This window comes from Schistocerca americana, chromosome 1, assembly GCF_021461395.2.
Source record: "Schistocerca americana isolate TAMUIC-IGC-003095 chromosome 1, iqSchAmer2.1, whole genome shotgun sequence".
Taxonomy (NCBI): Eukaryota; Metazoa; Arthropoda; class Insecta; order Orthoptera; family Acrididae; genus Schistocerca; species Schistocerca americana.
In genome coordinates, this window is record NC_060119.1 from 934,070,992 (window position 1) to 934,086,676 (window position 15,685).

Here is a 15,685-nt window from a genome sequence, read left to right on the forward strand (position 1 = left end):
ATAGGCGTCAAAAAGGTTTCAATTTATGGGGAGACTTTGAAATTTCACATCATATTTCTCTTTTCTAGTGCAGAACATGACAATTTTTTCTTTCCAAATTTGCATTTGGATCCACAGATGAGAACACCTGTCTTATAATATGGCCATTTTTTTCTTCCAGGGACTGCTTTAGTTCTTCTGCCATAATGGAAATTCTTGTATGGAGCAATACGTAAAATATGAGGAAGGCAAGCACTCACGTATAGTGGATTGCTGCCTAGAGTAGAGAAACAAATAATAGAAAACAGCATTCATGCTAGCTTTCAGGTACTAGTTTTTTTTCTAGCAAAACACACACACACACACACACACACACACACACACACACACACACACAAATGCTCACTCCTATGGCCCTGAACAGACTTGCTGAACTTGGATTAGACATCTGACCAGCACTTTTCTGTAACTATGCAAGAGCTGTATGGGTGGACAAATTGGCGACTCTATTTTGGCAATGTTTCATGAAGTTTTGCATTCTCTTTGACTGTATGGTAGTGCCAAAAGTGCTGTTGTGCCAAGGAAATGGAATATTTCCAGTAATCTGTATGACAACTTAATAAACTTAAATTGTATAGAGACTGCATTTTCCTTGATGCTCAGCAGTGCCAAACGTTAATTTGTCATTATTCTGAAGTGAATAGAAACTCTGTATCCTATAGCCCAACAGTGCCCCCTCTTGTCCCACGTTGCATACACCTATCCCTTAGAGAGGTTGGCCAGTCTTGGCTGAGTACGGATGGTTCCTGATCTGTGATGTTAAGGTAGCGTGAAGCGAGTTATGGACAGAAGGTGTTGGTCAAGATAGAAAGAAAAATAAAACAGACAATCTCTCTCTCTCTCTCTCTCTCTCTCTCTCTCTAACTAGCCCACATTTTGAAGTCAAAACATTGAGTCAGCACATTTTTGAAATTATTAATACTTCATTTTCAGTTTGGCTCTCAATTGGATGTGTGTTCATTGTGGTGCAGGAGGTAGTATTATTATTTTTACGTTTCCCATTATGTTCATAACTGTATCCTTCATGAATAATGTGAAAATGAGAATAATTACTTTTGTGTAGTGATTAAATTTAACATTTTGCAGCGGGGTCCCAATAAAGTGCCACTGTATTCATTGGCAGTGGTTGCAGTCGTTACGCTGACTTTCATCCTAGTTGGACAGATAAATACACTTGCACCTGTTGTCACCATGCCTTTCCTGATTACATATGCCTCTATTGACTACGCATACTTTGCATTGGCACAGACACATGATATTCACCAGAGACGTGAAGACAGATTTAGGTGAGTAACCTGCATAGTTTCTTGTGACTAAAAAGTAATGTTACGCAGACAAGCATTTACATATTAATTTTATACACTCTTAGACTGTACTATATACAGATTGTGCCAGGAGGAATGATCAGTATATGAGGATATGACAGGAATCATCATTCAAAGTGAAAAAGTTGAGTAAACATGGGCTCGAACATGCATACTTAAGGGGTTTGAGCAGATCATCATCTTCGAGGCTGTGAAACAAATCTTTTCTGCTGCTTACTCTTTTAATTCCATATTTTTGGAGAAAGCAGTATGGACCAAAAACAATTGTTTAGTAGACAAGGGCTCTAAAATGCATACCTTAAGAGCTAAGAGCACTTGTTCAGTAGACGTACTTATTTTACATTAATAAAGATAAACAAGTTCTCATAACTCTTAATGTTTGGAATTTAGCGTTCATGTGTACTATACTGTCTTGCTTTGAATTATTCTTCCTGTCAAATCCTGAATATTGACCATTCCTGCTGGGACACCCCATTTACGGAACAATCTTCAGCAGTTCTGGAAATTATTTTGTCACATGCATGAGTACTTAATATGGGAGCATAATGGTTTTATGGGTGTATTGAACCTAAATGAGAATTACACTAGAATAATGCTAAACAGGGAGGGTATATTAAAAATGCTGTAAGAACCAAAAATTTATGGAGAAAAAATTTTAAAATTTGAGTAGTGTAGACAGAATAACAAAACAATGAAATAATCCCCAATGAGATATTCAGTAGCATCAAAAATGCAAAAGAAAATTCTTCACAGCTAGGAAGGAATACTTGTCATCCAGCCATAACATGGAAAAAAGTAACTAAGCCTGATACAAATTACTCTAAAAGTCTCCAGGCCTTAAAATCATATCCAAACAGTTGTTAAAGATACACCAGTATAGTCAGCAAGAGGAGAAAACCCAGAGAGTCTTTCCTACAGAGTAACCTTGTGTTGCTCAAATTTCGAAGTTGAAGCAGAGCTTTAGAAACAAGATAATAAGAGTGACAGAAGACAGGGAATGTTTCACCACTATTGAGAAAGGCTATGACTTAATGTGAGCCAAAGTTGAGGTAGCAGACATTCACCTTCTCTTTGCTTCCTCACATTAGCGTCCTTGTCCATTATCTCTGATCTACATAGAACATTCAGCAATGGGAAATCAAGGGTCTGACAACATTATAAAAAGGATAGTTGGTACTCACCATATAGCAGAGATGCTAAGCCGCATACAGGCGCAACAAAAAGACCGCTAAACAAGTAAGCTTTAGACCAAAAGGCCTTCTTCTGTATTAGACAAAACACACACACTATATATATAATAGAGGGAAACATTCCACGTGGGAAAAATATATCTAAAAACACAGATGATGTGACTTACCGAACGAAAGTGCTGGCAGGTCGATAGACACACAAACAAACACAAACATACACATGAAATTCAAGCTTTTGCAACAAACGGTTGCCTCATCAGGAAAGAGGGAAGGAGAGGGAAAGACGAAAGGATGTGGGTTTTAAGGGAGAGGGTAAGGAGTCATTCCAATCCCGGGAGCGGAAAGACTTACCTTAGGGGAAAAAAAGGACAGGTATACACTCGCGCACACACACACATATCCATCCGCACATACACAGACACGAGCAGAAATTTGTAAAGGCAAAGAGTTTGGGCAGAGATGTCAGTCGAGGCGGAAGTACAGAGGCAAAGATGTTGTTGAAAGACAGGTGAGGTATGAGTGGCGGCAAATTGAAATTAGTGGAGATTGAGGCCTGGCAGGTAACGAGAAGAGAGGATATACTGAAGGGCAAGTTCCCATCTCTGGAGTTCTGACAGGTTGGTGTTAGTGGGAAGTATCCAGATAACCCGGACGGTGTAACACTGTGCCAAGATGTGCTGGCCGTGCACCAAGGCAGGTTTAGCCACAGGGTGATCCTCATTACCAACAAACACTGTCTGCCTGTGTCCATTCATGCGAATGGACAGTTTGTTTCTGGTCATTCCCACATAGAAAGCTTCACAGTGTAGGCAGGTCAGTTGGTAAATCACGTGGGTGCTTTCACACGTGGCTCTGCCTTTGATCGTGTACACCTTCCAGGTTACAGGAATGGAGTAGATGGTGGTGGGAGAGTGCATGGGACAGGTTTTACACCGGGGGGCGGTTACAAGGGTAGGAGCCAGAGGGTAGGGAAGGTTGTTTGGGCATTTCATAGGGATGAACTAAGAGGTTACGAAGGTTAGGTGGACGGCAGAAAGACACTCTTGGTGATTTCCCTAAATCGTTTCAGACAAATGCCGGGATGGTTCCTTTGAAAGGGCACGGCCGATTTCCTTCCCAATCCTTCCCTAACCCGAGCTTGCGCTCCATCTCTAATGACCTTGTTGTCGACGGGACGTTAAACACTAACCTAACCTAACCTAAAGACACTCTTGGTGGAGTGGGGAGGATTTCATGAAGGATGGATCTCATTTCAGGGCAGGATTTGAGGAAGTCGTATCCCTGCTGGAGAGCCACATTCAGAGTCTGATCCAGTCCCGGAAAGTATCCTGTCACAAGTGGGGCACTTTTGGGGTTCTTCTGTGGGAGGTTCTGGGTGTGAGGAGATGAGGAAGTGGCTCTGGTTATTTGCTTCTGTACCAGGTCGGGAGGGTAGTTGCGGGATGCGAAAGCTGTTTTCAGGTTGTTGGTGTAATGGTTCAGGGATTCCGGACTGGAGCAGATTTGTTTGCCACGAAGACCTAGGCTGTAAGGAAGGGACCGTTTGATGTGGAATGGGTGGCAGCTGTCATAATGGAGGTACTGTTGCTTGTTGGTGGGTTTGATGTGGACGGACGTGTGAAGCTGGCCATTGGACAGGTGGAGGTCAACGTCAAGGAAAGTGGCATGGGATTTGGAGTAGGACCAGGTGAATCTGATGGAACCAAAGGAGTTGAGGTTGGAGAGGAAATTCTGGAGTTCTTCTTCACTGTGAGTCCAGATCATGAAGATGTCATCAATAAATCTGTACCAAACTTTGGGTTGGCAGGCCTGGGTGACCAAGAAGGCTTCCTCTAAGCGACCCATGAATAGGTTGGCGTACGAGGGGGCCATCCTGGTGCCCATGGCTGTTCCCTTTAATTGTTGGTATGTCTGGCCTTCGAAAGTGAAGAAGTTGTGGGTCAGGATGAAGCTGGCTAAGGTAATGAGGAAAGAGGTTTTAGGTAGGCTGGCAGGTGATCGGCGTGAAAGGAAGTGCTCCATCGCAGCGAGGCCCTGGACGTTTGGAATATTTGTGTATAAGGAAGTGGCATCAATGGTTACAAGGATGGTTTCCGGGGATAACAGACTGGGTAGGAATTCCAGGCGTTCGAGAAAGTGGTTGTTGTCTTTGATGAAGGATGGGAGACTGCATGTAATGGGTTGAAGGTTTTGATCTACGTAGGTAGAGATACGTTCTGTGGGGGCTTGGTAGCCAGCTACAATGGGACGGCCGGGATGATTGGGTTTGTGAAATTTAGGAAGAAGGTAGAAGGTAGGGGTGCGGGGTGTTGGTGGGGTCAGGAGGTTGATGGAGTCAGGTGAAAGGTTTTGTAGGGGGCCTAAGGTTGTGAGGATTCCTTGAAGCTCCGCCTGGACATCAGGAATGTGATTACCTTGGCAAACTTTGTATGTAGTGTTGTCTGAAAGCTGACGCAGTCCCTCAGCCACATACTCCCGACGATCAAGTACCACGGTTGTGGAACCCTTGTCCGCCGGAAGAATGACGATGGATCGGTCAGCCTTCAGATCACGGATAGCCTGGGCTTCAGCAGTGGTGATGTTGGGAGTAGGATTAAGGTCTTTTAAGAAGGATTGAGAGGCAAGGCTGGAAGTGAGAAATTCCTGGAAAGTTTGGAGAGGGTGATTTTGAGGAAGAGGAGGTGGGTCCCGCTGTGACGGAGGACGGAACTGTTCAAGGCAGGGTTCAATTTGGATAGTGTCTTGGGGAGTTGGACTATTAGGAGTAGGATTGGGATCATTTTTCTACATGGCAAAGTGATATTTCCAGCAGAGAGTATGGGTGTAGGACAGTAAATCTTTGACAAGGGCTGTTTGGTTGAATCTGGGAGTGGGGCTGAAGGTGAGGCGTTTGGATAGGACAGAGGTTTCGGATAGGGAGAGAGGTTTGGAGGAAAGGTTAACTACAGAATTTTTTATATATATATATATATATATATATATATATATATATATATATATATATATATATATATATATATATATATATATATATATATATATGCTGGCAGGTCGATAGACACACAAACATACACACAAAATTCAAGCTTTCGCAACAAACTGTTGCCTCATCAGGAAAGATGAGGCAACAGTTTGTTGGGAAAGCTTGAATTTTGTGTGTATGTTTGTGTGTCTATCGACCTGCCAGCACTTTCGTTTGGTAAGTCACATCATCTTTGTTTTTAGATATATTTTTCCCACGTGGAATGTTTCCCTCTCGGTTGCTTCATCAGGAAAGAGGGAAGGAGAGGGAAAGACGAAAGGATGTGGGTTTTAAGGGAGAGGGTAAGGAGTCATTCCAATCCCGGGAGCAGAAGAACTTACCTTAGGGGGAAAAAGGGACAGATATACACTTGCACGCACACACATATCCATCTGCACGTATATAGACACAGGCAGACATATGTAAAGGCAAAATGTTTGGGCAAGATGTCAGTCGAGGCGGAAGTACAGAGGCAAAGATGTTGTTGAGTGACAAGTGATGTACGAGGGGCGGCAGTTTGAAATTAGCGGAGATTGAGGCCTGGTGGGTAACGGGAAGAGAGCATATATTGAAGGGCAAGTTCCCATCTCCGGAGTTCTGATAGGTTGGTGTCAGTGGGAAGTATCCAGATAACCCGGACGGTGCAACATTGTGCCAAGATGTGCTGGCCGTGCACCAAGGCATGTTTAGCCACAGGGTGATCCTCATTACCAACAAACACTGACTGCCTGTGTCCGTTCATGCGAATGGACAGTTCGTTGCTGGTCATTCGAACATAGAAGGCTTCACAGTGTAGGCAGGTCAGTTGGTAAATCATGTGGGTGCTTTCACACGTGGCTCTGCCTCTGAATCACATCCCCTGCCAGGACTACCTCTCATTTTGCCCTGATATGAGGAATGTCCTACCCACTATCCTTCCCACACCTCCAGCAGTGGTATTTCAGTGTCCACCGAATCTACCCAATATCGTCGTCTGCCCCTACACAACCCCTGCTCCCAACTCCTTGCCTCTTGGCTTATATTCCTGTAGTAGACCTAAATGCAAGACTGTCCCATACATACTCCGACCACCACCTACTTCAGTCCAGTTACAAGCATCACCTATCCCATCAAAGGCAGGGCTACCTGTGAAACCAGTCATGTAATCTACCAGCTAAGCTGCAACCACTGTGCTGCATTCTGTGTGAACATCACAACCAACAAGCTGTCTGTCTATGTGAATGGCCACTGACAAGCTGTTGCCAACAAACAGCTGGATCACCTAGTTGCTGAGCACACTACCCAATGCAACAATCTTCATTTCAGTGACTGCTTCCCAGCCTATGCCACCTGAATCCTTCCTACCAATTCCAGCTTTTCTGCATTGTGCAACTGGGAACTCTTCCTGCAATATATCCTGTGTCCTCTGAACCCCCCTGGCCTCAGCCTTCGTTAGACACTGCCCTTCACCCACCTATCCCTTTCCCTGTTCCCACACCGGTACTACACAGCCCTCTGTTCCACCAATGCTCCCACTGTTTTATCACTTCTCCCTCACCCCCCCCCCCCCCACCCCTTTTCTCCCGCCAAATCTCCACTCGAAACTATCAACTGCACCTAGCTGGCAACTTTCTCCCCACCTCGTCTCTGTATACTGCTACAAGCAGCACTTTATCATCCCCCAGCCCTACCTTGCTATCCCTCCCCCTCCTTGCCCCAGCCTGCTCTTTACTCCACCATGCAGATTGCTTCTCCCATCTTATACTGTTGCACACAGTCTGGGCTGTGCAGCCAGAGACAGTGGCCAAGTGTGTGCGAGTTCCATTTGTATTAATGTGTATGTATGTTGTGTAACTCAGATTGAGGCCTTTTGGCTGAAAGCTTACTTGTTTAACAGTCTTTTTGTTATGCCTGTCTGTTACTCAACATCTCTACTATGTCGTGAATGACAATCTATTGTTTTCATAATATTGTCATCAAATAGATAACTATTGTGTTGATAGATATGGCCAACTAATTGATCTCTTTATTTTTGTGCTGTTGATAGAGGAGATTTTTCTTTACCTATACTACTAAGACCTTATCGTTTGTGAGGATTGATATCCACAAGACCTCTTCCATCTTCTTTCAGTGCGACGCATCTCTTTTTGCATGCACCAATATTTCAGATTTATGAAACATACAAGCTTCACTGCAGTCAAAGATGATAATAATTCTCTTTTTGGTCATCACATTTAGTTTCCTTAATGTAAGCAAAACTTTTTTCTTTTATTAGTCTGAACTTAGGCCATCTGAGGTGCTTTTACCTCCTTGTCTGAGTGGTATATCAGAAAGCACGATGAATACTGTAATATTTTGACAATTGTGTAGCCTGATTTGGTCTTATTCATGTTAATTTTTATGTTTTACTTCTCTTTCAACATCTTTCTGTTTTCTTTCTAAAATTTCTTATGTTTTTCTCATTGATTCTGTGGTATCAGCAAATCTAATCTTTTGAGACTCCACACCATTAAATTTTACTCCTTCCACATCCTCTTTACATTCTTCAGTGCTTCCCTCCATATATGTTTGAAAAATATTGGTCCCAAGTTACTGCCAAGCAATAGTTCTTTCTGTGTCTAAGCCCCTTGTACTTGACTGCTTTTGTGTATGATATCTTCTCGGTTTTTATACGATTCACTGACTGTTCATCTTCCTATGAAATCTTGACTAACGCTAGACAATCTTCATTAACTTATTCCATCTTACATTATTTGTAGCATTTTCTAGATCTATGAATGCAATAATGGTTGTCTTGTGTCCATAATTTTGTCTATAAACTGTTGTAATGTTATTGTAAGTATGCTGGACAAGACAGGATGCTAATACCTAGTATCACCACCTCTAGCATTGATGGTGTCTTCAATTTGGAGAGAGGAAGACAGTCCACAAGTTTCTTCAGTTCCCAGCTGAAGCAAATACAAATGATGATTAGATCCTGTAGTGCCACCATATGTGGTGCAAGAGATATTGATTGCTAAATTTCACCTACTGTCCCAAATAGTCCCAGACGTTTTCAGTGGGGTTAAGATTGGGATGACTTAGCGGGCCATTCGAGGTGTGATAGGTTGCTTGTGTGTTTATCAAAGTAGCAGCTCAGTGAACACGCTGTTGTTAGCTTGGAAGACCAAGTTGGTTTTCGGAGAGTAAAGTGACTAAAGAAGATGCAAGTGTCTGTAGTGTAGTCATCAGGAGCATGTAGAGGGAAGGGCAACACTTGGGTCACCAAGAATTTTGAAATAAACATACTTGTTCATGTTTACGGAGATGTGAATGAGTGGACTCAGGACATAGTATGAAAAGCACCCCCAAAACACAACAGAACCAACTCGAGCCGCAACTACATCCTTCACCACATACTGTGAGTTATATGCCATATTGGGCCATCAGTACACTCAGCACCTTGCATCATTTAAGAAAAGGCAGAATTGTGACTCATCAGACCACCCTACACCCCTCCAGTCAGCTACTGTCCACTATTCCTTAAAGACGCTTGAGATGGTCCTCATTGATACATCAGTAAATAGGATAATTTATTCTATGGTGTGATTATGGGCAAATCCAAACACAATAGCTTTTCTTTGCCATTCTATCATGTCTTTTCATTGTCGTATCTTACTACACTGATTCCATATGATTTATTGGCTTAGGCATATGAATTAACTGCCACGACATCAGTGGTGGGGGGCCACATGGCCGCCTATTACAGGTTCTTCACCATGTACAGTGTTCCAGAGCGAGAAGTGTGCCCTTTAGGGGGTGGTGTATGTACAGGGTGTTCCAAGATTAATGGTCATAATCAGGAATGTGACAGGAATGCTCATTTGAAGCAAAGAACTGCTTATGGTTATATGTTGTATTCTGAATGGTTTCTTAGATAGAACACATTTCATGTACAGTGCTATTTATTTTGTGTGTTATTCAAAACATTGTCAGGTTTACACATGTACAACAGTTAATAAACATCAACAAGTGTTTCATAAAGCATCACTTGAAAAATACATATTTTCAACACAGTCACCTCTAAGCATTAACGTACACATCTCATTAGAGCTGTTGTACAGTTCACAATAAATGTTTGATTAACCAACAATCAACTTCAGTGTTGGGTGAGTGCTTCTGCAAGTTCCCTAATGAGGGCAGCAACATCCATGATGTGACCAAGCACTTCATCTGGTGTACTCACATTTTGTTTGTATGCTTTGGACTTCATCCAAACCTATAAATGAGAATCTAATGGTGGAAGGTCTGGCAGTCTTGTTGACAAGTTAATTATACTACCATGACCATGCCAATGATTAGGGTAAGTGCAGCTGAAATATTACCTCACACAACTGGTAAAATGTGGAGGGGCTCTGTCAAGTTGGAAGTACACTGCAGTCCACATGCCCAAAGGACTCATTCATTCTTCTAAAATGATTGAACCTATTAATGTGTCACCAATCAAGCCATGTCAAACAGTGATTGAATAATGAACTTGGAAATTGGTTTCCATTGTAGCATGTGGATTTTCTTGTGTCCATTAATGACTGTTATGTGTGTTGTTGATTCCACTCTGTGTGAACATGGCTTCATCAGTGAAAAATGTTAATGGAAGCACATAATGATTATCACTTAACCAGTAACAAAAGTCAAGTTGTGTGTCATTAACACTTGTGTGAAGATTCTGGGTACACCATAAGTAAAATGGGTACAAACTTTTTGCATGTAATGTTCATCATACACATGCTCAAAGGACACTGGTATGTATAAAAAGACACCATGTGCTGGTAGTACGGATCCACTGCACCATTTCAGCAGTGTGTTACTGTTCTTGGAGAGGCTGTTGAACTACACATTCAGGAGAAAAATGATTACTTATAAGAGTACATATTTCATGCAATATGCTGAAAAGTCTAGTAAACTCATTATGATCAGGAATTCAATATGTCAAAAAGAACTGACAGTATTCTTTTGATAGCAACTGGTGAATACCATCGCAGCAGCTGTAGACAAACACCATATCTGCATATTCTTCATTACTGTAAATGGGTGGCATTACAGCCAGTGCATACACAAACGCAGTTAACTGCTGCTTCTGTCGGGTACACTCTCAGTTCCTCACACGACTTCGCTCATAACACACTATGGACAGCTGTGTTTTCTGTGGTTAAGTTTAATGGAAGAATGACATCCTGAGCTAAGAGGTTGCAAGCAATGAGGTGGGTTGGGCTAGAATAAAGGTTAAAGAAACTGGGTGGGTAAGGCGCATGTGTACGTGCCACTGACCCAAAAACATATGTAAATTAAATCTGATTTATCTGGGAAACCATTGGGAAGAAACCACATATCCACATGAGCATTCCTGTGATATCCCAGAATACTGATCTTTTTATCCTGGGACACCTTGCATTATCTGGTGAGCATAGTTTCCCTTATACTTCCATTCTGTTTAAATTCAAACTGGTGGTCACCTAAATTTGGTTCATTTTTATTCTTAATGGGAGAAATCATGAAGGGAATCACACAGTAATAAGGTATCTCGGGCAAATTATCTCATCCATGCAGTCCAGCACAAGTTTCAAAAATTCAGTCATACAAACCCTAATTTGTGCTTTTCTCACATGATGTTCTGAAAGCCATCGATTCAGACAATCAGGTAAATGCATTATTTCTTTACTTCCAAAAAAACATTTGTCTTGGTAAGACATTAACACTTATTGATGAAAATTCTGCCATGCAGCGTCTCGTATGAAATGTGTGACTGTCTTGAGGATTTCTTGGTAGGGAGGAGGCAGCATATTATCTTGGATGGAGAGTCATTGACAGATGTAGAAGTAACTCCAGGAGTAACCCAGGAAAATCTGTTGGGATCCTTACTGTTCATGAAGAATTTTGATAATCTAACAGAAAAGATTAATAAACCATAGATGTTTTGTAGATAACCAGTTACTTGCATTATGTGCTATACTAAATATGCTACTGGAATAGTCAGTCAGACCTTGATAAGATTTCTAAACTGTGATAACATTAGTAATATGCTTTAAATGTTCAGAAATGTAAAATGGTGTACTTCATAGAACACAAAATATAATATGGTATGTGTTCTGTTCTACTCAGTGTATGACACAGTGAATGATGGAACAACTGTCTGTTCTGAGTGGTTGTTAGCAACTAAGATTGCATAGTGAGCAGCTGATTGGAGACAGAGTCCAAAACACACAGAGATCGCCATAAGCATATATGAGCAATCCTGAGTGAATGCCAAAAGAGAGAAAGCCTTAAAAGAAGCGGTAGTCAAACTTTTTAATAAAAGAATCAGTCTGAAGGCTTCAGATGATAACATGCAAGTGGCAGGATGTGACTGTGCATCCTTATTTAAGTACAGAACTCTGCCTGTTGTACTGTCTGCTTTTGTCAGCTGTGGAACTAGAAGGAGCTGTGTCTGCTTGCCACAGTAGCTCAGACTCCACTTTGGTATTGCAGCTCAGCAGGGAATCCAAATGTTTGCTGGATACAAGAATATGAAAATAATATCAATGAGCTACAATTGGAATCAACAAATCATACAAACATCTGAGTATAACAGTTTGTAGGGATATGAAATGATGACATAGGCTCATTGTAGATAAAGCAGATGTTAGACTTGGTTTCATTTGTAGTATACTGAGAAAATGCAATTGTCTACAGATGAGATTGGTTATAAATACTTACATTCTAGAAATTTTTCACAACCAGTGTTAAGTGGGTAATGTGGGAATATACTACAACCCACTACATATTGCTCTGAAAGGAGCTTTAAAGACGGTGCTAGATTTGTTACAGTACACACAGAGATAGTTAAACTGACAATCTCCGTGTGTTCCATATGCAAACAGATTGGGAAGAAACCCAGATATGTGTGGTGCCACACGAAGTACTCTCTCCTGTATTCTTGGGAGTGATTTGCAGAGTACAGATGTAAATATAGCACCTCTCCCTTATGCATGGCTATGACCTTCTGTTGAACATTCATAGTTAGAATTAGTAGTGATATGTAGTTAACAGTACAGGTAGCATGTCCAAGAACAAGAGCAAAATGGAAATTAAATAAATATTTTACAAAATCAGAGAATCTAGGTAAGAACATTGTACAAACACAGTATCAGAATTCCCACCAATGACCGAGCGAGGTGGCGTAGTGGTTAGACACTGGACTCGCATTCGGAAGGACGACGGTTCAATCCCGCGTCCGGCCATTCTGATTTAGGTTTTCCGTGATTTCCCTAAATCACTCCAGGCAAATGCCGGGATGGTTCCTCTGAAAGGGCACGGCCGACTTCCTTCCCCATCCTTCCCTAATCCGATGAGACCGATGACCACGCTGTCTGGTCTCCTTCCCCAAACCAACCAACCAATCCCACCAATGAAACTTTATTCTGCTTTCGCATGAAGGGATACACTGAAACACTGAATGAATGAATGAAGTAGGAATCAGTGTAATAACTCTTAACCATTAAAGAACAGTCTAACAGGGGAGCATACAATCTTCTCGTAAACATTTATCTACCCAAGAGCCCTTGTAAGGGGTCCGTAGGCCCTTACTATAAGTTTTGCGACAGGACAAACAATCGATAGTGCGTGTCGGGTTGCGAGAGCGAGAGCGAGTGTTGAGTAGTAGAGTGGGACCCAGGCTGCGGGCCGGGCTGTGGGGCGGCCGGTGGCCGTAATGCAAGGCCGTACCGACAAAGGGGGTGGCCATCACCGTGGTTTAACCCCTTTGCGTTAGAAATATACGGGAAAGTGAAAAAGAATAATTACTAGTGTGATTCAGTGACATTTTTGTGCCGATATTGTAATTACGCGTCTACCGCGCCGGTGTCATTTGGATTGCAGTGTTGGATTGCAGTGTTGGATTGTAGTGGTGGATTACAATGATTGAAATTGCGTTAATTCTGTACGACGAAGGCAGTGGCTGTCTCCTTACTTTGTGTTTTTGTGATGAATATAGGTTGTGGTTTAATGAAGCTGTGTTGTCGTTCTTCTTGGCACCAGACATTTCTTTATTACAGCATTTGAGAAGGACAAAATGGAATGTAACATCTCCGTAGCAGTCCAATCCGATTGCCAGCCCATTAGGTACACGGTCACATTAATTATTATCTATTTGGGCTGCTATCAGATCCCGATCGAGCGGGATAAGTCAGTAAATTAAACCGGAGTGTTACACCTTGGCTTACCGTGACAGGACAAGTGCAATTTTCGGACGAATCATAAAGAACAATAGGTAATATTATCTTATTTAACGGGAAAAAAAAAAAAAAAAAAAAAAAAAAAAAAAAAATTTCCAATGTTGAATCGGAACAGAGCATAGACTTTATAATCGCGACAAGAAACAGTGCATTTTGAACAATACGAAGTAATAGCACCTTACGATTGTGACTAAACTTTTTTCTTGCCATATTAGATGAAAATAATAGTGTCAACAAACTGTGTTATAATGTGCAAATGCGTAAATCCGAACGAAAAACTGTGAAAAGTGAACACCAAAGAAAGACACGTGTGAACATTATTACGACCAAAACGAGCCAAAAATTCGTCACGAAAGATTTAAAGAAGTGTTTAGTGGTAATATTTTGACTGAAATTGCTCTTTGAATAGTGAAAATCGGACAGCTTCTTGTGGACCCATAAACTGTTATGTGGACGACAATTCGTGTGGCGATGCAATTGTTGAGTGACGTCACACAGACCCATGTAGCAGTTGCGCCAAAGAGCTTCAATCTGCGAGGTGATTTCACACGCCCGCCACAGCAAACCGCGCGACTTCGAGACACCGAGCGCCGTCCCGACATCTAGCAGCCGAACTACAAACTACGCCCGCCTGCAGCGCCACGGAGCGGCCGGCTGAGAACTACGACGCCCCGCCACAGCGAGCCGCGAGACCTTCACGCGTTCCGGCGGCAGTACAGCGCCACGCCCACTTCAAACGTCAAAACATCGCGACTCGTGGTAACGTCGGTTGGTGAGTGGAGACGACTGGTTGACGTAACATTAAATTGCAATGTGCAGTTTTCGCAGTAAATAAACGTTTGTAAACTGAATTGCGTGTTAGGAAAAGTGCCCAATTGCAGTAATTTCCGAAAAGTTTGCGAAAAATACTCTGAAATTGAACATACTCATTTATGCATAATGCGCTGTCTAAATGATAATTATACAGATATGCTTATTGTTTTGGGGGATTTTATATGTATAGATTTTATGAATGGTATGATTTATCTTATTTAAAACATTTTACATAAGCTGTGTATGTGAAAATTGATATTTGAAGTGATTACGTTTTGAGAGTTGTTATGTTCGATGCTCTTGCATATTGTATCAATTTAGGGATTAACTGAAAATACTGCAGGTACTATTTGATTAGTTTCATGGTAATTAGGAGTGTTTTGGGTTACTAAAGGTTATTCTATATTACGTACCTGTGTGTTGAAAATAAACAAACATGTCTACTCAAGATAAGCAGGTTTGTGAGGCAGTAGTTGAAAGGAAAGGGATAGGACAGGAAGACAGAGATGATTCAGGAATCAGTGATTATGGAGTGTCATTAGATAGCACATTAGCACATTCAACTAGTTATCCCAAGACACCGGGACAAATGATGAGAAGTAAGTCAGTTTCAGAGGATGCAGATAAGTGGTCGATGTTGGTAGACTTGATAAAGGAGGCTAACGCATCATTAAGGAAAGATCTACAAGAAACTAGAGAAGAGGGGAAAATATCCCGAGAATTATTAGAGAAAGGTTTACAAGAAGCTATAGAAAGGGAAGAAATATTCCGCAAATCATTAAGGGAAGATTTACAAGAAACTACAGCACAAGAGATCAAAACATCGCAGATGAAGATGGAATGTAATCTGAAGAAGGAAATGCAGGAGTTACAAGAACGACTGAAGATGGACATCGACGAGAGAGAGAGGTAGCTAGAGAAGAGCATAGACCAAGTCCAGGGAGACGTGGAGAAGATGGAAGAAAAGTTGACAAAAAAGATAGAAGACGATGTTGAAGAAACTAAAGCCGAGTTGGGAGAAAGGATCGCCGAGGTGACGCAAATGCAGAAACAATGTAATGATGCGGT

At 41.8% G+C, this 15,685-nt stretch overlaps 1 protein-coding gene across 5 annotated transcripts in view; it reads left to right on the top strand.

The window, feature by feature from the left end:
• Nucleotides 1-15,685, top strand: part of LOC124615429 (solute carrier family 12 member 8) — a 216,096-nt gene that overhangs the window by 139,805 nt on the left and 60,606 nt on the right. For all 5 annotated transcript variants that reach the window (XM_047143316.1, XM_047143324.1, XM_047143341.1 and 2 more), the window contains one exon: nucleotides 1,126-1,325. In XM_047143316.1, the coding sequence (XP_046999272.1) occupies nucleotides 1,126-1,325 (200 nt within the window). The remainder of the gene's footprint in view (nucleotides 1-1,125; nucleotides 1,326-15,685) is intronic.